At 41.0% G+C, this 22,460-nt stretch overlaps 1 protein-coding gene across 2 annotated transcripts; it reads left to right on the forward strand.

Annotated features, from left to right (window-relative positions):
• Window positions 1–620: 620 nt before the first annotated feature.
• LOC311223936 (myosin heavy chain, fast skeletal muscle-like) lies at window positions 621–22,237 on the forward strand (the record flags this gene model as incomplete). 2 transcript variants are annotated; one of them, XM_084308711.1, is made up of 39 exons in its annotated part: window positions 621–827; window positions 918–1,061; window positions 1,154–1,310; window positions 1,399–1,426; window positions 1,524–1,632; window positions 1,736–1,828; window positions 1,916–1,979; window positions 2,060–2,158; window positions 2,282–2,385; window positions 2,898–3,036; window positions 6,183–6,301; window positions 6,501–6,650; window positions 6,757–6,927; window positions 7,022–7,322; window positions 7,531–7,601; window positions 7,696–7,783; window positions 7,896–8,013; window positions 8,093–8,216; window positions 13,933–14,069; window positions 14,163–14,418; window positions 14,526–14,768; window positions 14,857–15,033; window positions 15,982–16,127; window positions 16,242–16,332; window positions 17,089–17,478; window positions 17,565–17,691; window positions 17,771–17,889; window positions 17,985–18,181; window positions 18,274–18,457; window positions 18,549–18,714; window positions 18,830–18,954; window positions 19,102–19,410; window positions 20,498–20,701; window positions 20,806–20,931; window positions 21,277–21,447; window positions 21,557–21,661; window positions 21,783–21,878; window positions 21,979–22,110; window positions 22,217–22,237. In XM_084308711.1, the coding sequence occupies 39 exons, from the start codon at window positions 621–623 to the stop codon at window positions 22,235–22,237; spliced, it is 5,808 nt and encodes a 1,935-aa protein (XP_084164837.1). The 2 variants fall into 2 exon arrangements, with proteins under 2 accessions (XP_084164837.1, XP_084164838.1); XM_084308712.1 differs by having other exon boundaries at window positions 921–1,061.
• Window positions 22,238–22,460: the final 223 nt, after the last annotated feature.

The raw sequence follows: 22,460 nt of genomic DNA on the forward strand, positions 1-22,460 counted from the left end.
GAATAACATTAATACATGATTATTCTCTCAAGCAGGGTTCTACATTGTGAAAAGTTCTTCTGTGATCGGGTAGCAACAAGGTAAGAACAGAACATCCTACAACCTGCCATTATTTCTCCAATAGTCTTCTGCAATCTTTACCCCAGTGGTGGTTCAGAGTGAATTTAGTTTTGTTTCCACATCCATAAGTTGGTCCTAGTGTAGGTTGTGAACTTAAAAATTGTCTTTCAGTAATATGCTACAATAGAAAACAAGACTAACATTTATTTTTGTTATATGGGAGATGTGGCTGATATACCAATACACTGCATGCAATATAGTTATCTCTTGTGCCAAAAAACTGGCGTCATGATAGACATCCAATGTACTGCAACCTTTTAGTCGGTTCAAACTAAAATGAACAAGGACACAACGTATCAAAGATGCAAAGAATGGTGACATTAATAGGTATACTTCAATGTATTCATGAATGAGTGGTCTATGAGGTCTAAATATATATACACATAAGATAGGAGAAAACATGGTATCTTTTTGTCAGTCAAATATAAAAGCAGCATGTTTGTTAGTTTTAATCTTAATGTACTAATTATGTTTTTGTCTGTTGACAGGAAGCCGCCACCATGAGTACAGACGCGGAGATGGCCGTTTATGGCAAGGCCGCCATTTACCTCCGTAAGCCAGAGGCTGAGAGGCTTGGAGCTCAGACCGCACCCTTTGATGCTAAGGCTGCTGCTTACGTGGCTGATAAGGAGGAGCTGTACCTCAAATGTACCATCCTGAAGAGAGATGGTGCCAAAGTCACTGTCAAAGTGCTTGACACTCAGGAGGTAAAGTAGGCTGAAGTGTTTCATACAGAATTCAAAGCAATACAACTTGCAGATGACTCGGTAAACTGAAATTGTGTTTCTGTATTTCAGGAGAAAACCGTTAAGGAAGATGATGTTCACCCTATGAACCCTCCCAAGTATGACAAAATTGAGGACATGGCCATGATGACCCATCTCAATGAAGCCTCTGTGTTGTATAACCTCAAAGAGCGTTATGCCGCATGGATGATCTACGTAAGATATTCTCAAATATGAGTAAAAGGTGCAATATTGATTAATGAACCTTATGATAACTTACTGTAAATGGAATGTCTATTCCCCTTCAGACCTACTCTGGGCTGTTCTGTGCCACTGTGAACCCCTACAAGTGGCTCCCAGTGTACGATGCGGAAGTTGTAAATGCCTACAGAGGCAAGAAGCGTATGGAGGCCCCACCCCACATCTTCTCTGTCTCTGACAACGCCTTTCAGTTCATGCTTACTGGTATGTCCTGGTCATGAAAATCCTATGAATTATTATTTTTGGTTTGGTTAAACAGATAATAAATATGTATTTTCTTTACCTTTCACAGATAGGGAGAACCAGTCTGTTCTTATCACGTAGGTTTCTCATCTATTGTTCATCAAAAATATCAATATAATCAAAATGATTGAAATTAGTTTGCGAGTTTCTCTTAATTCAATTATCTATACACAGTGGAGAATCTGGTGCCGGAAAGACTGTGAACACCAAGCGTGTCATCCAGTACTTTGCCACAATCGCAGTGGGTCCTGGTGGAGAGAAGAAGAAAGAATCAAAGATTCAGGTAAAATACTGAGAGAATATACTGAAAATGGAAACCACAGACATTTGAACAAAGAGTGGACATTTACTGATATGATTGTTAAAATGTGAAAATGTAATTATAGGGGTCACTGGAGGATCAGATCATTGCAGCCAATCCCTTGCTGGAGAGTTATGGTAACGCAAAGACCGTCAGGAATGACAACTCCTCTCGCTTTGTAAGTTGAATATTTTCTTTTCTATCAAATATCACTTGGGCATTACTTGGTTACACAATAATAACACTGTTGTGGTCTTCTGAAAAGGGTAAATTCATCAGAATCCACTTCCTCCCAACTGGCAAACTGTCCAGTGCTGATATTGAAACATGTAAGTATAACATTCACATACAAAATTAAACAAGTGACATTATTGGTAGGCTAGATATTTATTATGACCAAACCTCATAGATCTGCTGGAGAAGTCCAGAGTGAGCTTCCAGCTTCCAGATGAGAGAGGCTACCACATCTTCTACCAGATGATGACCAACCACAAGCCTGAGCTGATTGGTGAGCTGAATAACTGATTAACCGATAACTGATATAACTAATCTTAATTGTCAACAACAATGGTCCATAATCATTTGACGGAAGCAGATCCAGTCTAACTTATTTGATGCGTTTCCACACCAGAAATGACTCTCATCACCAGCAACCCCTATGACTTCCCCATGTGCAGTCAGGGTCATATCACTGTGGCCAGCATTGATGACAAAGCGGAGTTGGATGCCACTGATGTGAGTGATGTGTAGTAATCTACCTACAGATGTTCCAACTTATTATATTATTTTGTATGTTTAAATGTTAATTTAAGAATAATTACATTAGGCTACATATGCACTTTCTCAAATTGCCATAAGATGGTAAATGACTTAGAATTAACCTGACCCGTCGGATGGAAGAACCATCTGGGAAGTATAGTTAGCATGAATTTTCAAGATGAAAAGCAAGTCAATACATTGCATTAAAGCAAAACAGCAATGATCGCTTATCCACTTATCCAAAACATTTTAATTTAAAAACCTAGTTGGCCTGAAGGAAGCACTATGGAGCTCAAATTTAGAAGGCCTTCAATTCAACACCAAAATTCTAATTACAGAGAAATGTAGCTGACATATCCAGCTTTCCTTGCTCTACAAGTGTGCCTTTAACCCACTAGTCCACAATAAAGCTCTTGGTCACTTGTCTGCATGTGGCTGACATTCTTATATATTTTTTCTTTTACTTATTTCAACTTCTTTTCATACAGGATGCTATTGACGTTCTGGGCTTCACTGGTGAAGAGAAGAATTATATCTGGAAGCTGACTGGTGCTGTGCTTCACCATGGCAACATGAAGTTCAAGCAGAAGCAGCGTGAGGAGCAGGCTGAGCCTGATGGCACAGAGGGTGAGTATTAAAACATAGGTTCACTATTTTTCAAACCAGCCCTTATGTTGCTTTCCATCATTTATAATCATGCATCGCAAAATCTCACTGATAGATTTAGTGTTGAGAAACATATCCCTCCACTGCAGCTTCTCTGTGGACTTAATTCAGTCTCAGTCTAATAGGGAGGTGTAGTGGTTACGTCATTTTCGTTTTTTTCCTGTTAACGTATTTCCCCATTGCCCATTTCTAAAACGGTTCATTTAAAACAAATAAAGCATGGACATTGGCATGGTGTACCTTTCTGTGCGTATTCATCCACAATCTATAGCTCAACATGAAAATATTCGCAATTAATCGTAAAGGTAGCAAAATAACAACGTTTATGTTTTCGTTCGCTGAGAAACTACACTGCTATTTGGCGCTGCTGACTGACGTCACCACAGCGTAGACGCCTGGCTTTAGTCGCAGACCTAGGATCAGATTTCCCTTACATTCCATAAGCTTAACAATTCGTACAATGGGAAAATAACTGACCCTGAATCTGTGGCTAGTATCTCTCTGGTGATCATAATCATTTATCAGATGAAGCCAACCACCATTTCTAAAAGCAACAAGCACGTTATCATTATTTGTATTCACTGCATATTAAATCACTGTAAATACTAATGTAAATCATTGTTTCGTTGTACATATTGTGTATAGTCTATAACGTTATTGTTTTTACGGCGGGCTCTACATGCCCCAATTTAAAATGGTTATCTCCTCTTTGTATACTTTTGTCCTCACAAACAAAGTATTCTGCCAGGGAACTTATAGACACGACAGTAGTAGGCCTAGTTAAAAGGTTTTTGAGCTTGTAACGTTCACGCTAGTTAGCTATCGTGGTATCAGACGGCCGTGACATGTAGCTAGCTAGCTTGCTAGCCGGCATGATGTGTGCAGTCGGTGCACAGGTCTGAGAAGAGGACCTGCACATTTTACTCTGTCCCGAAATGCCTCTACATGCCCTGATTTTAAATGGTTAACGACAGTAGACATTGCTAACGTCTAGTACGTTTAGCGAGGTAACGTTAACGTTAGCTAGCTAGCTAGCTTGGTATCAACTGGCCGTGACGTGGATTAGGCGACAGCACTGAACAGGCTGCCTAGTGAACAACAGGCTGCCTACTGGTAAATGTAGTTCTTTTTTTACGACAAATTAAAAACCTTATAACTACCTTTATTTCAACCAAAAATGCTTAAACAATAATGTTAGTGGTAGAAGGGAACTCATTTTGTGCAAAAATGCAAGCTTGTCAATTTCCATGCGGCACAATTGTTACAATTGAATAGCCGATAATCCATTTTCCCAATGATAAATCCCTATACGGGTGGAACAACCAGTGACGTCAGACTACACCTCCCTATTGGGCTTTACTTTTATAGTTTAGACCTTCAAAAACCATGATAAATCTACTTTTTGAACTCACAGTATATGTTTACAGTAAACGTTTGACTGAAACACAAACCATGCTTTCTATCAGGTTATATTGACTTTATATTGTAAATATGTTCCCTTGGCTACATCCACGCAAGAAGCAAACATTGTGCTCCTACATTTTTCTCCCCCAAGAGGAAAAACTATAGTTTAATCAAAAGAAGGAAAAATCTACAAATGTTTTATAATTAGCCGTAACTCCAATGGAATACATACATACTACAAGAGACGAGATACAAAATCACAGTCTGTTAAGTCGAGGGAAAGTGTTCAGCCTGGTCATGATGAATGGGTTGGGGTCAGATTGGGCAATTATTGGAGGATGCTGCTTACACCTAAAAAATGTACATTCACAATCCATTGTGGTAATTTTCTTTTAAAAATTCTAAAATAACATGATCGTTTGAGCAAGTATCATGCAGAATTTTTGCAAGAAAACATTTTCAGTGATACAATCCTGACTTTCACACAGGCACATTTGCCTTGGGCTCTGTTTTTGTTCAAGTATTATATTCCATCTTTGCTATGCTAGTGTGACTCTATGGCATCATGCTGTCTCTTTGCTATGCTGAACCCTAGGTATTATGCTATCCAGGCACGTGCACACATAGAGGCCAATGGGTGCTCGAGCACCTGCCCTTTTGAGCCTCATAAAAAAGTGCCCTTACATTTTTTTTATTTTTTTTATTTCATTTCTTTTCACCGTTGCGCATATAGACTGTCCTTCCAACTGAAAAATGTCAGGATAGAATCAAAATATTAGGTAAAGAGAGAGAGATGCCCCGTATTCCATTGCAGTTTGCACGGCCTCCTCAGCGTGCCTCTCTGTGGACCTATATATTGTATGCATACTGTAGCGTGGGTGGTGATGATGATGATGATGATGATGATAGAAACCGCTGTGGCGCATACAGTTGAATGCTGGTATTATACTCACTGAGGGACACGAAGAAGTGAAGTCCGATGGGATTTGGGAATCTCAAATACAAATCGGGATTGGAATAAAAAATTTATTTATATTAAACAATAAAGAATATACATCACTTCTTGGGGTTTGTAGGGTAAGCACTTATTCCCTCCCCCCTGAACATTTATGGAGATGTATGGGTCTTTTAAGTCAGTGATAAAGGTGTCTTTCAAGGATAAGTGAGCTCCTGCACTGATTATTATAGTTCAATATTCAATATTTGATCACCAAAACCCCCAAAAAGCATAAAAAGGGGACCCTACCCAAAAAGGACACCCAAGAAATAGGCTTGGTCGCGGGCTTGGTTAGAACACACACAGGTATACTGCCCTTTTCAGCCGTTGAGCACCTGCCCCTCTAAAGTCCTGTGCACGTCCCTGATGCTATCTATTTGCTATGCTAGTGTACCTCTATGGCAGTACGCTGTCTCTTTACTATGCTTGTGAAACTCTGGCATTATGCTGTCTCTTTGCTATGTTAGTGTAACTCTATGACATTATTTTGTCTCTTTGCTATGCTAGTGTGACTCTATGGCATTATGCTGTCTATTTGCTATGCTAGTGTGACTAGTCTATGGCATTATGCTGTCTCTTTGCTATGCTAGTCTAACTCTATGGCATTATGCTGTCTCTTTGCTATGCTAGTGTGACACTATGGCATGAATCGTGAATCCAATATTCCTGGATATTTCTCCTGAATGCGTTTTATACACATTTTCAGAGGCTGACAAAATCGCCTACCTTTTGGGCCTGAACTCTGCTGACATGCTGAAGGGTCTGTGCTACCCCAAAGTGAAGGTCGGAAACGAGTATGTCACCAAGGGACAGACTGTGCCTCAGGTGAGCAAGATACATTACATCCTTCCCCTTCTATGTATTTCACACACAGGTCACAGCAATTATGTTGCTTCACATTTTCCTGTATACACTATTTCCAAAGTAACATTTTGGAGAGTGTGTGCAAGTGGCAGACTGGCAGCATTGGAGTGCTAATGTTTGTAGATACATGCATTTTAATTCAACCAATTTTTTTTTTCAGGTCTATAACTCTGTTATGGCCCTGGCCAAGTCCATCTATGAGAGGATGTTCTTGTGGATGGTCATCCGTATCAACCAGCAGCTGGACACCAAGATGCCAAGATCGTCTTACATTGGTGTGCTGGACATTGCTGGGTTTGAGATCTTTGATGTAAGTATGCAATTATAGCAATCTATAGACTGCCTAATTTCATGGAACGACATTTCCTCAAGTAATGTAGGAGATTAGGCTAATATATATTTCCCCCAACTGACAGTACAACAGCATGGAGCAGCTTTGCATCAACTTCACCAATGAGAAACTGCAACAGTTCTTCAACCACACCATGTTTGTCTTGGAGCAAGAGGAGTACAAGAAGGAGGGTATTATCTGGGAGTTCATTGACTTCGGCATGGACTTGGCTGCCTGCATTGAGCTCATTGAGAAGGTACACCATAACGTTGTGACTTATTGAAATATTCCTTAGAATGCCACAAGGTGTGTCTAAATGATCTGTATATCTCTTTTCCACTTTTATAAAGCCCATGGGCATCTTCTCCATCCTTGAAGAGGAGTGCATGTTCCCCAAGGCTTCTGACACTAGCTTCAAGAACAAGCTGTTTGACCAACATCTTGGCAAGAACATAGCATTTGAGAAACCAAAACCAAAAAAGGGCAAGGCTGAGGCCCACTTCTCCATGGTCCACTACGCTGGAACTGTGGATTACAACGTCACTGGATGGCTGGAAAAGAACAAGGATCCACTGAACGATTCGGTGATGCAGCTTTACCAGAAGTCTTCCGTTAAACTGCTGCCTGTACTGTATCCTGCTGCAGTGGAAGGTACGTCATTATGAAAAATATACTTTTAAGTGTGATTATTAAGATTTGTACTTTGGTCTAAGAGACAATTATCTCAACTTCTAAGTATCCTCTGTGTCATACTAATGCTATCAATTAAATTACATTGTCCAACAAAAATGTCCAGCATAATTCCATTTAGATAATAATGTTGAATCTATAAACTGTTGATGTATTATCAAATTATTAGAGACTGGTGGTGCAAAGAAGGGAGGCAAGAAGAAGGGTGGCTCCATGCAGACCGTGTCCTCCCAGTTCAGGGTAAGATCTAACAACAACACTTGTTGACTTTTTGGAATTAAATACAAATAATTGCTTTTCATGAATAATATTTGGTTTTGATATGTATCTACAGGAGAACTTGGGCAAGCTGATGACCAACTTGAGGGCCACCCATCCTCACTTTGTGCGTTGCCTGATTCCCAATGAGTCAAAGACTCCAGGTACACTAACAGTTAACATGATGTCTTATTATGTGCTTTAGTGATTTAGTGTAGTGGAGTGGTAATGAGTCATTACATTGTCGTAATAATCGTGAAAAAATCTTCTCTGTAGGTCTGATGCAGAACTTCCTGGTTATCCACCAGCTGAGGTGTAATGGTGTATTGGAGGGTATCAGAATCTGCAGAAAGGGATTCCCTAGCAGAATTATCTATGCTGACTTCAAGCAGAGGTATCCATTAACTCTCAACAAATGTTTAAACTTATAACTACCTAAGTGCTGAACATGACCATGAACTCTTTCACAAAAGGTACAAAATACTGAATGCCAGTGCCTGCCCTGAAGGCCAGTTCATGGACAACAAGAAGGCCTCTGAGAAGCTACTTGGTTCAATTGATGTGGAACACGAAGATTACAAGTTTGGGCACACCAAGGTAAAGAAAATACTAAATGTTGATTGACTTAATTGAATATGATGGCCTGAGAGAAGTCTCAATACTGACTGTATGGAGGGTGTCCAGTATAACCTAATAACCAGATAATTACATATAATTTATTTTCTTAACATACCAAACAAGTCGTTGTATTTACCTGCTGAATCCATTTAGACTAAGACATTTCTGAGTCGGGTACTGCCCTAGTAAATGGACTGCAATTATACTGGATAATTTACCCCCTTGATTCATTTGGGTTGGTGTGAACACTGGAATCGAACTTGGGTGCAAACAACCACATCCTGGTCCACCTGTTTGAGGTGGGTCTCAGTCTCAGTCTGCTTCCAAGGAAACCCTGGAGCGGTTTGTTTGATGCGTGAAAGCAATCTGAAAAATATACCTGAAAACTGAACATTTAATAAGCTGATTGGACAGTTTTCCATTTATTTCCAAATATACTGTACACTTTTTCATCATCTAAAATCACTGCTATTATTTCCACTGTGAGGTCAAAATAGCCACATAATGCTGTGATACTAAACAAACCGTGCATGCATCATTCATATCACAGTAGTGTGTGTATAAGTAATCACCAAAACATTTTTGTCATAGGAAAGAAACAGTTGTGATTGACAAAATGGCAAAATGGCTGTTTTTAAATAGCGCTTTTATCAAAAGCGCTTTACAATTTGTTCCTCACATTTTACCCATTCACTCACACATTCACACACTGATGGCGGAGGCAACCATGCACGGTGCCAACCTGCTCATCGGGAGCAATTATAGGGTTAAGCGTCTATAGCTCAAGGACACTTCGACACCCTGGCCTGGGAGGAGTGGGAATTGAACCGGGAACCTCCAAAAGACTGCTCTACCTCCTGAACCACTGTCGCCCCCACGACAATGTATGAGGTGCCGATTGGGAAACAAGTCTGTCAAATACAAGACACCACCTATCCAGTTATCCTGCGCGACCCAGTTGGTCCACGCGCGCCGCCTAGTTGGTGCGTCGATTGGGACAAAAGCCTGTCGAATACAAGACACTGCCTATCCAGTTGGACCGCGTGCGATACCCAGTTTTGGTCTGCCAGAGAGGACCAAATGGCCCGCGAGAGAGGCCCAGATGGGTCCGCGCAAGGCCAGATTAAGAATTCAGAGGCCTCTGGGCCAGACTCTTGTGGAGGCCCCCACACACACACACACGTGCACGCACGCAGTGGCGATTTTATAAAACATTGGTGGGGAGGGCGGCTACGTGATGCAGTGGGCAAGGCGCTCACCACGAATACTGGAGACGCTGGGTTCGCCTGTTCGAGCCCAGCGTTCCACATTGCTTTCAGTTTAGCTGGTCGTCCGTACTAATACACATTGGCAGTATTAGGGGGTGGGAAACTGATGGGTAGGGATCGGGCGTTGTGGACAGCGACTCCTACAGGTCGGTTGGTGCGCCTGCGCAGTAGGATCAGGAAGCGATGGGGGCGACGCCCCTCCAAAGCGCAGACCCCTGACGCTGAAAGATCGCGCCGCGCAGGTGAAAAAGATGCGACTGCTGTTACCTCGAGTATCGGAGGGGACTCGTGCTATGTATGACTTAGTCCACATTGCAGCCGGCTTGTGGGAGGCAAGAAACAGCGTTCGAGACAGGGGAGTGTTGAATTGGATGGTTCCGAAATTGGGATGGGAGAAAAATTGAAAATGGGAGAAAAAGTGGATCAAAAAAAATCAAAAACATTGGTGGGGCAGCCACTAACCAAGACTACATACCAGGCAAACTACAGTAATCAAAATGACAGTAATCGTTGTTCACAAATTTCGCACCACATATCAGGCATAGGCTACAGGTAAGCCTGCATTGTTAGTCGTGAAAGCAAATTAATCTGTCCACGCTGAATTAAACCCTCTATTTTCCTCAGACTTTCCTTTTTTTGGATTTATCCATGGTTAGCTTACTGGGGGGTCGGAAACTCAAGATTAGTCACTTGCAGACGGCAGGGAGAGGCACGGGGTGTGATGTACTGTATATTTTAGTTGATGAAATATTTTTGTTGACTAAATATTTTAGTTGATGAAATATTTTTTCATTTCAGTGTCACAGTATGACATCGATCTTCAAAATAATAATAATAATAAAAAAAAAAAAATTTAAACAAAAAACAAAACAAAAATGTGGAGGCCCCTCGTCACTAGAGGCCCACGGACTGCGGCCCAAACGGCCCGGTCGTTAATCCGGCCCTGGGTCCGCGGGCCACCCAGCGGACCAAAACTGGGCCAAAACGTATTTAAAAGAATAAAGTGGTGTACTCCTGAATTTCCCCAAGGGGGCCAATAAAGGAATATCTTATCTTATCCTTCACTTCCACAATCAGATCAGTCAGCATTTGCGCATGTCATATGATTCTTTCCCACCTTCCCACACAGACAGAATGTCGGGAATGGCTAGAAGAATAGAAGTTGATAGAATTCTTAACAACGGACAAAAGGCACTAGAGCAGCGGTTCTCAACAGGGGTGCCGCGGCACCCTAGGGTGCCTCAGAGAGCTGCCAGGGGTGCCTTGAGATTTAAAAAAAAAAAATATATATATATATATATATATATATTTTTTTTTTTATTCTTTTTGGATTACAGAACATTATCACTAAAGCAGCTGCACTGTTTTCCACGAAAATACCATATTTGGATAAGTTTGACCATTTCTCAAAATCTGAAAATCATTATTTAATAAAACACAGAAAAGGATCACCAAGTTACTCTGGATAAAAAAAAACTTTACAGACAACATTGAGACAAAGCTTCCTGACACATCTCCATCCAAACTCTTGGAAGAACTCATTGAAATCTCATCTGATACCACCTGGAGAGCTAGTTTCAGAGTGTGGTGCTGAGTACCAAGTATCTCATGATGCTGCAGTTAAGGTGTTGATACCATTCAGCACCATATATCTGTGTAAAGCTGGCTTTTCATCCATGACAGCTCTGAAAACAAAATATAGGGCCAAGTTGAGCCTTGAGGATGACATGCGTGTTGCCGTGTCAAAGATCTCCCCATGTATTGACCGTATTATTAGCCAGCAGCAGCAGACCTCGCATTGAGCTAGAAATGTCCACTGAGTGAACGAGTGCTTATTTTCTGTATTTATTTATATTTTTTGAGAAATGGTAACTTGGTGATCCTTTTCTGTGAAATGGTCACACTTATCCCAATATGCTATTTTTATGGAGAACAGTGCAGCTGCAACAGATAGCACTTAATTTCTGTAATTTTATTTAAAGAAATATGCTATTTGATTTACTACTACAAGCAGTGTAATGTCAACCGTACTAAGCCATTTAGACCTGAAACACCTGTTAATAATGCATTATATAGCCTGCATATACACACAAATGTGTTTCCCGGTTTCTTAAATAAACATTATTTTGAAAGCAAGCACTTTTGTCATCATTGTAGCAAAAAAGACAGGACCGGAAAAGTCTTTGTCGTATGTAGGGGTGCCCTGGAATATTTTATTGAACACAGGGGTGCCTTGGCAGCAGAAAGGTTGAGAACCCCTGCACTAGAGAACACTTAAATTCACACCCTTTAATTAATGAAGCAAACTATAATAATTTATAATAATAATAATAATAATAATAATAATAATAATAATAATAATAATAATAATAATAATAATAATAATAATACACTGTTTGTATAGCACCTTTCATACAAGAATTGCAGCTCAAAGTGCTTCACAGCAGTACAAAAAGACAGGCATAAAATGAGCACAACATTGGCCGATCAAGAGCAATGCATAAAGTGCAGACATAAAGCATAAAATAGATAGCAGTAAACTAGACAAAGTCAAGGTAAGACATAGAACATTAAATCACATCGTTTTTCATATTAGGATCTAAGATCTAGGGTTAACTCGCCGAACGTTGAGCGCCAGGACCCCCGAAAACCAGAGTATAGTCGGGTTTTCATCGTTGTTTCTTTTATTCGATATTTCCATTCATAAAGACATGCCGGCAGCCTGTGTTATCACTGGGGATGGGTCTGGGATCTCAAAAGTCCAATACCGCCGCCTAACACCTTGCGGCCGCTATTGCACTCCATTTGAAACGATGTGGCTTGGTGTCTGTCATTTTGGAAATGACACCAGACCACCCTGAAACTACACTCATATTCACGACGGTATAAAACGGAAATGTATGGATGGAAAAATGATCTGTTTTTTGCATCTTGACCGGAAGAAACTCAATGACAATCGACTATATTATTAGATCCATAGCTATAATATATAATATAGCTTTAGGCCTGCAAACACAGCCACGTTATCCCCATGTTAAAAGGCGCTGGCCTTTCAACAGTAACAGTAAACAGCGCCATCTGGCGCTGAAAGTGTTAATATGCGTCTTTGTTTACGGTTTGATTATCACTGATACAAAGTAAAATAGTGCAGTGCAATAAAATAGTTAGTAAAATAGAATAAAATAATGCAATAGTGCATTGCAATAAAATAGTTATCATCGTATTTTTTCGGGAGGCCGGTAAGGAGTGCATTACAGTAGTCGAGTCGGCTTGAGATAAAGGCATGGATCTGGTTTTCAGCGTCCTTTTGATTTATAAATGGCCGTACTTTAGCTATGTTTCTAAGGTGGAAGAATTATGTTTTTGTCAACTTGTTGATTGTGATTTAAAGCTTAGGTCTGAGTCTACCATAACACCAAGACTTAACTCACTCAAATACAGTTAGCAGCTGGATAGACTACAGATGGAAATTAGCTTCTGCTAAATCTTGTGCAAACATATTTTCATGTAACAATGATTAATTGTCAAAAAAAGAATTTTTAATAGATTCGGGGCTTTTCAGAAAACATTCTGGGCTTGAGCCCAAGTAGCCACCCCCTAGCCCCACCCTGAAGTGGCTGGGTGGCGTAGCGGAGATTGCGCTCGTCACCAATGCAAGAGACTCCGGTCTCGAATCCCGATGTCAGCATTGCCTGCGGCTTGAGCCAGTCGTCATACTATCTCAATTGACAGAGTTAGAGGGTGGAAGTCGATGGGTGGGGATTTGGACGTTGTGGACAGCGACTCCTACAGGTCGGTTGGGTGACGCCAGTACAGCAGAGACAGGAAGTAGCGGGGGCAGCGTGAGCCTCCCACGCGTTACTCCTCGCCACTGAGAGTCCGCGCTGTTCAGGTGAAAAGATGCGACAGCTGCCTCCTCGTGTACCGGAGGGGACACGTGATGCAAGGCTTCTATCCTCACTACAGCCGACCAGTGGGAGGCATAGTCTAGCAACGTTCAAGACAGGGGAGGGGAGAATTGGTCATACGAAATTCGGATGGGAGAAAAATAGAAAAATAAGGAGAAAAAGTGGATAAAAAAAAGAAAAGAGGGTGAAGAAGGCTGGGAAAGATCAATTGGAAAACAAAGTAGCTCAGAACTGTGCATGATCTGTGCAAACCAAATTCAGTCATTAGCACTCAAAATGATGTCCAATGTTTGTTTTTTAATTGGCAATATGAATATGAAACAAAAGCAAAATAATACAAGCTGGCAAAAGAATAAAAATGTCATGTAGGTAGGGAAATTAATCACATGATAACTGTTTCAGTGATAATGTCATCTATGATAAATCCATGCCTGAGTTTTATTTAAAAAAATGCTGGCATTATCCCATCAAATAAAAACCAACAAAGTCATATAAGAATATGTCATTCATCTTATTCAGGTGTTCTTCAAAGCTGGTCTGCTGGGTGTCCTTGAGGAGATGAGAGATGAGAAGCTGGCTAGTCTGGTCAAAATGACTCAGTCTCTTTGCCGTGGTTTCCTCATGAGGAGGGAGTTTGTGAAGATGATGGCAAGAAGGCATGTTGAAAACAGCCACATTCTAAATACATTGTTATGTTAAAAATCATGCTAAAATGAATTTTGAATTGAACAGCAACTCTTTTTTCACAGGGAAGCTATTTATTCCATCCAATACAACATCCGCTCATTCATGAATGTCAAACACTGGCCATGGATGAAGGTTTACTACAAGATCAAGCCTCTTCTACAGACTGCTGAGACTGAGAAGGAGCTGGCTAACATGAAGGAGAACTATGAGAAGATGACGACAGACCTGGCCGCTGCTCTGGCTAAGAAGAAGGAGCTGGAGGTGAAGATGGTGTCTCTTCTCCAAGAGAAGAGTGATCTGTCGCTGCTAGCGGCATCTGTAAGTAGACTTAATCTGTCTAGAAACTGTTGATATATGTAAATTATAAACTGTCTCTCTGTTTTTGTCATATAGAGAATAATATTATCATTATTATTGTGCCCTAGGAATCAGATAATCTGTCAGATGCTGAGGAGAGATGTGAGGGACTTATCAAGAGTAAGATCCAGCTTGAGGCCAAACTCAAAGAGACAACTGAGAGACTGGAAGATGAGGAGGAAATGAATGGTGAACTGACTGCCAAGAAGAGGAAACTGGAGGATGAATGCTCTGAGCTCAAAAAGGACATTGATGACCTGGAGCTCACCTTGGCCAAAGTGGAGAAGGAGAAACATGCCACTGAGAACAAGGTTCATAAATATTTTCTCTGGCTAAATTATCAAACGATAACAAGATGATCATTCATTTATGATAACATGATTTGTATTCCTTATTCAGGTGAAGAACCTGACTGAGGAGATGGCCGCTCAGGATGAGAGCGTTGCTAAGCTGACAAAGGAGAAGAAAGCCCTCCAAGAGGCACATCAGCAGACTCTTGATGACCTGCAGGCAGAGGAAGACAAAGTCAACACTCTGACCAAGGCCAAGACCAAGCTTGAACAGCAAGTGGATGATGTGAGTTATGAGTTCTATAAAAATGTTGAAGAAAACAAACAGGCAATTTTAGATGAGCTGTGACCAATTTGTCATCAGGAAATTTTACATTTACAGTTTATTGCTGCCTGGGAATGCTTTAACCTGAACACGAGATCCATTATCTTTATGCAATTATGTAATTGGCGGACCAGTGTTGTAGACTAATGATACATGTAGCTGGATATATGTACAAAGTACCATGTCGAATGGACTCTGCAGTGTACAATTTATTGCTTTTCAACGTTAAACATTAGCGCCACCATCTGGGTTATTGGTGTGATATTTAGAGTGAGAAATTGCCACATCAAAATCTTTGTGGCAAATTGAATGTCTCTATTATATGATTTTTGTGAATATCACCATCATGTGACTGATTCACACAAACCTTTGGACATCTCTTTACTATCATGGAGCAAGCATGTGTGTCAAGTGTGGTGTCACTTCCTGTTTACAGTGTCTTTTTCCAAATTCGATTAGGAGTAGCCATCATACAGAAAGACCTAGAAACTTTCAGGAATACACATTTCAAGAAGCTGTGCTCTTGATGCCACACAGCAAGCGTTGTGAGAATCAGGTGAATAGTCAGGCTTGGAGGAGTGGTGGAAAGATTCTAAATGGCAGAAAATGCAATATGGCAGACATGGGTCATCCTACTGGTGAAGTTGTAGAAAAGGGATAGCTTGGATGAGCACAAAGTCTATAGTGTCAATCAGATTTACGGTGTTTATCTTTGAATGTTTGGCAACGATCTGATCAACTGGCATGAAATGTGATGTGTTGTGTTGACACACCAATATCTATCATTATGTCTTGGCAAACTATTTATTAACATTTTGGGATGGTTCAACCGATAGACAAATGTATACTAGCTGCTTGGTTGCATCTACAAATCCTATTGTTGACCCATTTCTAAACTTAAATTCACAGCTTGAAGGTTCTTTGGAGCAAGAGAAGAAGCTCCGCATGGACCTTGAGAGAACCAAGAGGAAGCTTGAAGGTGACCTGAAACTGGCTCAAGAATCCATCATGGATCTGGAGAATGACAAGCAGCAGTCTGACGAGAAGATCAAGAAGTAATATAGATTGGGTTTCACTTATATACTGTACTGTATATTTTCTCATGCATGACATAATATACTGTGTGAAGATGAGGTGACTATACTGTTTTTTTCTCATGAATCTTATAGGAAGGACTTTGAAACTTCCCAGCTGCTTAGCAAGATTGAGGATGAGCAGTCCCTGGGTGCTCAGCTTCAGAAGAAGATCAAGGAGCTGCAGGTGAGTACCATTATATTTGACCTCTTTCGTACAACATATTCGCCAAACATTCGCCAAACATTAGATTCTGATTGGCTGAGAGTATGGCATTTATTCATTGAATCCACCAAAGTAGTGCCAATAAGTAGTTTCGGTTCTAAATCAATTCCGAAATGTACAGCACAACTGATTACTATTGATTTTGAAATGTAATTTACTTTACCCTTGCAATGACACTCAGTAGCGAGAGAGAGAGCCACAATCTGAGGCTATAGCCAAGATACAAGATGTATTATTGCCAGTGTTGGTACTAATCATTTTGTTATGATGTGGCAGCTATGTCCCAGCCCAAAACCACCAAGGAAAAATGTGTATAGTTGTTTGCTGGAACATTAACAGTAAATAATGATTCCATTGCATAGGAATCTAATGTTTGTGAATAATTGTGTTCCATGCATTAGTTAGATCTTCAGGTATTGCCAGGAAAACAGAGATATCACTAGCTAAATGATTTTATTTTCAAAAGTTAAAAAGTCCATATTTTCCACGTTTTTGTGGACATTTTATTATTTGATCGTAAGCGGTTGTATGAAAAATGTACTTGGGCCCAGGAGTTACAATTTAAATGCCCTTTGTGCAGAGTGTAATGTGTGACACCTCTGTGTTGTGACATTAAAGAGTGCTACACCTGGCTGCTCCTTCATTTTCCTTCAATGAACCTATTGTCAAACTTATGAATTGCAATCACTCATCATATGAATTTTAAATCATTTAAAGGCCCGTATTGAAGAGCTGGAGGAGGAGATTGAGGCTGAACGTGCTGCTCGTGCCAAGGTTGAGAAGCAGAGAGCTGACCTCTCCAGGGAACTGGAGGAGATCAGTGAGAGGCTTGAGGAGGCTGGTGGAGCCACTGCTTCTCAGATTGAGATGAACAAGAAGCGTGAGGCTGAGTTCCAGAAGCTGCGTCGTGACCTTGAGGAGTCCACCCTGCAGCATGAAGCCACCGCATCTGCTCTCCGCAAGAAGCAGGCTGACAGTGTTGCAGAGCTGGGAGAGCAGATCGACAACCTCCAGCGTGTCAAGCAGAAGCTGGAGAAGGAGAAGAGTGAATACAAGATGGAGATCGATGACCTCTCCAGCAACATGGAAGCTGTTGCTAAGGCCAAGGTATACTAATCTACACAGTACATATACATTCATGTGTAGAACACATGTCTGAAAAAATTACACAACCCATTCAATGTGATTAACAGGGAAATCTTGAGAAGATGAGTCGCACCCTTGAGGACCAACTTAGTGAACTGAAGGCCAAAAGCGACGAGAATGTGCGCCAGATAAATGATATCGGCGGTCAGAGAGCAAGACTTCTAACTGAGAATGGTGAGTTTTTTTTATTTTTATTCTAGCATTTTCTTTTTTTACTCTAACGTATCTAAAATAAATCAAATTTCAAAATCAGGTGAGTTTGGTCGTCAGCTTGAGGAGAAAGAAGCCCTTGTCTCCCAGCTGACCAGAGGCAAGCAGGCCTTCACTCAGCAGATTGATGAGCTGAAGAGGCAGGTTGAGGAGGAGGTCAAGGTGAGCAGAATCTTCTCAAAAAGGTATGACGGATCTTTTTCTTTGAATTATTATTGTCTCTAATTAAATTGTACTTATTTCAATAACCTTTTTAGGCTAAGAATGCCCTTGCCCATGGTGTTCAATCAGCCCGCCATGACTGTGACCTTCTGAGGGAGCAGTTTGAGGAGGAGCAGGAGGCCAAGGCTGAGCTGCAGCGTGGCATGTCCAAGGCCAACAGTGAGGTGGCCCAGTGGAGGGCCAAGTATGAAACTGATGCTGTCCAGCGCACAGAGGAGCTTGAGGAGGCAAAGTAAGTCAATGTTGTTATTTTTTACTGTACATCTCAACAAACATAGTTAATTACATTTCATAACATTGTTACATTTAATAATTGTTCACCAGGAAAAAGCTGGCCCAGCGCCTTCAAGAGGCTGAGGAGCAGATTGAGGCTGTGAACTCCAAGTGTGCCTCTCTGGAGAAGACCAAACAGAGACTCCAGGGTGAGGTGGAGGACCTCATGATTGATGTGGAGAGGGCCAATGGTCTGGCTGCCAACCTTGACAAGAAGCAGAGGAACTTTGACAAGGTACATTGATATTCATGACTTTAACTAAGGACATGTATTGAGAATTTGTGCCTCCAAATACTAGGTTACATTTCTCTAAATTACTTTGCAGGTCCTGGCTGAGTGGAAGCAGAAGTTTGAGGAGGGCCAGGCAGAGCTGGAGGGAGCTCAGAAAGAGGCTCGTTCTCTCAGCACTGAGGTGTTCAAGATCAAGAACTCCTATGAGGAGGCCCTGGATCAGCTGGAGACACTGAAACGCGAGAACAAGAACCTGCAGCGTGAGTCCGTTAAGAAAAAGAACTGTTACTTAATACCATGATAGATGTAGATGAACACACTAGCTAGGAAAGCTGCAATGTAGTGTTTCTAATCCCTGTTTTGTGGTATCTACAGAGGAGATATCAGACCTGACTGAACAGATTGGTGAGACTGGAAAGAACATCCATGAGCTGGAGAAGGCCAAGAAGACAGTAGAAACTGAGAAATCAGAGATGCAGACAGCCCTTGAGGAAGCTGAGGTACATATTATCTTAGCTATCTCTATATTATAATGTTATTTTGTTTGTAAATTTTGTTTTTACAGTTAATCAAATAATGTATATATATATATATTTCCATTACATTCGAAAGTGAACCAGGACTATATATTGGATGTATATTTTTAGGGAACTCTGGAACATGAAGAGTCCAAGATTCTGCGTGTCCAGCTGGAGCTCAACCAGATTAAGGGTGAGGTTGACAGGAAGCTGGCAGAGAAGGATGAGGAGATGGAGCAGATCAAGAGGAACAGCCAGAGGGTGATTGACTCCATGCAGGGCACTCTGGACTCTGAGGTCAGGAGCAGGAATGATGCCCTGAGAATCAAGAAGAAGATGGAGGGAGACCTGAATGAGATGGAGATCCAGCTGAGTCATGCCAACCGCCAGGCTGCTGAGGCCCAGAAGTCACTGAGGAATGTTCAGGGACAGCTCAAGGTACTGGATGAGGAACCTTTGTATTACGCTGTCACAGTATAGTCCTCTATATGCTAATTAATCAGTGATCCAAAATATGAAAGGTTTATATGTATGTCATTATATTCTTAACTCATTGACTGTCACACTGTTTTTCCATCTTTACTCCCTGGCGCTTTGTTATTGACCATTTTTACAATGTTTGCGGACCCATCGTATATTCTATATTATAGCTATGGAGACAATAGTATGGATCATTTGACAGACACTATTTATACTCCAACAGGGACAAAACTGTTTATTTCTACATACCTTCGTTTGTGCGCTATACCACGCAAAAAATCACCCCGTTTCACAATAATCCAGGCTGGTTTTCTAGATTGTGAGATATAGTGTTTTGTGCAGCGTATGTGCAAATCTCGCGGCTGCTCGCCTGAAACCTATATTATTGCCACGTCAAAGGTAAACACGACCATGTTTCTTCCCAAAGCCGTGGGGGGAGGGGGGGGGGGTTCCGACGCTGCGATCATTACAAAAGCATGTTTTATGATGGGTTCGGTAAAATAGACGTTACCTTTGTCAGTCTCCACTCTTACTCCAAGTGTCTTGAATCACGACAGGATCGATACATATAACGTTAGGTGGTCCTCATCCGTTGTCTTCTTCTAGTCTGCTCGGGCCAGACTATACCACGGAGCCGAATAGGTTTCCTCTATAGTTTGACTATAGTATTTTTATGATTTACCAGAAGTGCTGAGTCCAACATAGTCTGGTGGAAATGCACCTTATCACCCATAATCATCATCCATATAATCTGTTTTGTCTTAGAAAAAAAAGAAAAGGAACTAAAAACGAGATATCTCATTTTTGGCGCTCAACCGCTGGCTCTCAGAAACAAGATATCTCGTGATTGGCGCTCAATGAGTTAATTGCTGTTTACATTTATTTTTGTATTACTGTTGATGTCCCCCACTTGCATGAGATATTGTAAATTAAGCTCCAATTCCACGGCTGCCTGAAGCTGAAAAGCATGTATGGCATACCCTTAATTGTAGCCACATTCTGACCTTTTGTGATAATTTCAGTCACCTATGTCTTTTAACATTAGGATGCCCAACTGCACCTTGATGATGCTCTCAGAGCACAGGAAGACCTGAAGGAGCAGGCTGCCATGGTTGACCGTAGAAATGGACTCATGGTGGCTGAGATCGAGGAGCTGAGAGCTGGTCTGGAGCAGACAGAGAGAGGCCGCAAAGTGGCTGAGCAGGAACTGGTGGACGCCAGTGAGCGTGTTGGACTGCTGCACTCTCAGGTAAACAAACAACATTATCTGATCATTTGTTTTTAGGCATGTGTTTCTTTGGGTTATGTGTGAGCCATCCTTGAAACTCTTATCTGTATAATGTTTTCTTTTAGAACACCAGCCTTCTGAACACCAAGAAGAAGATTGAGACTGACCTGGTCCAAGTCCAGGGTGAAGTAGATGACAGTGTTCAGGAAGCCAGGAATGCAGAGGAGAAGGCCAAGAAGGCCATCACTGATGTGGGTTTACATTTCATATGAGTTTCTTTATGGCCAAGAAGGCCATCACTGATTTGATTTGAAATCTTTATTTCGAACATCTAAATAAATACAAACAATATAAAATCAAAACAAATAATTGATCTCAAGAAATTAAATAAAAAAATAAACAAAAGCAAAACATAACTCAATTTACATGTTCGAAAACATGAAACATGAAACTGATGTGGGTTTACATTTCATATGATAGTTTCTTTATGGCCAAGAAGGTAATCACTGATGATTTGGTTTCTTCATGTCATTTCAGTCAACAATGTAACATTTTCTCATGACATTTCTAGTGAATACAAATTATTTATCTTATAGGCTGCCATGATGGCTGAGGAGCTGAAGAAGGAGCAGGACACCAGCTCTCACCTGGAGAGGATGAAGAAGAACCTGGAAGTCACAGTCAAGGACCTGCAGCACCGCCTGGATGAGGCTGAGAATCTGGCCATGAAGGGGGGCAAGAAGCAGCTCCAGAAACTGGAGTCCAGGGTAAGATAAAATAATAGCCACATATCAAGATATATATTGTTGAACTAATGTAGTCATCTGTACAATTACAGAGAAACGTGGATTCTTAATATTTTATCCAATTCTGAAGGTGCGTGAGCTGGAAGGAGAGGTTGAGGCTGAGCAGAGACGTGGAGTAGATGCTGTTAAAGGTGTCCGCAAATACGAGAGGAGAGTGAAGGAACTCACCTACCAGGTATGTCATGTTCACATTCATGACAACTTGGTCATCATTAGTGTTTCTTTTGACTGAAGGAAAATATTGAACGATTGCTAACTCATTTAGCTGCTTCATTTTAATTCCTTGCTTCCATTAGACTGAGGAGGACAAGAAGAATGTTGCCAGGCTGCAGGATCTGGTCGACAAGCTGCAGCTCAAGGTTAAGACCTACAAGAGGACGGCTGAGGAAGCGGTACGTTGTTTTAAGTCAAAATGCTCTACTTGTCTTTCTTCATGCTTTGCATTCTACTCTTAGTATTCCTAAGTAATACTGATCTATGAAACTTCCACAGGAGGAGCAGGCCAATGGTCACCTGTCCAAGTGCAGGAAGGTTCAGAATGAGCTGGAGGAGGCTGAGGAGCGTGCTGACATTGCTGAGACCCAGGTCAACAAGCTGAGAGCTAAGACCCGTGACTCTGGCAAGGTAAATGTGAATATGTTATCTGTGAACATTCATACAGTGGATTTTAAGTATGATAAGACTCAAAACCTTCCATTGGATATTGTCTCAATATCTTTATCTTTTACAGGGAAAAGAAGCTGCTGAATAAGCCTCCAATCTGGACGATTGAAAACATGTTATATATTGTACAGTAATATGACAACATTATCTACTGTATTTCAATAAATGTCACTTCAAAATCATTTTGTTTATCCTTTGTTTCATTACCATGTCCAACCAGTGTTAATTTCGTCAGCTATTTAACATTTTTGTTTTAGTCTTAGTCATGTGTCAAATGCTCTTTTTCGTTTTCATCATATTTAGTCACCTTC

This window comes from Notolepis coatsorum (genome assembly GCF_963971535.1).
Source record: "Notolepis coatsorum genome assembly, chromosome: 2".
NCBI lineage: Eukaryota > Metazoa > Chordata > Actinopteri > Aulopiformes > Paralepididae > Notolepis > Notolepis coatsorum.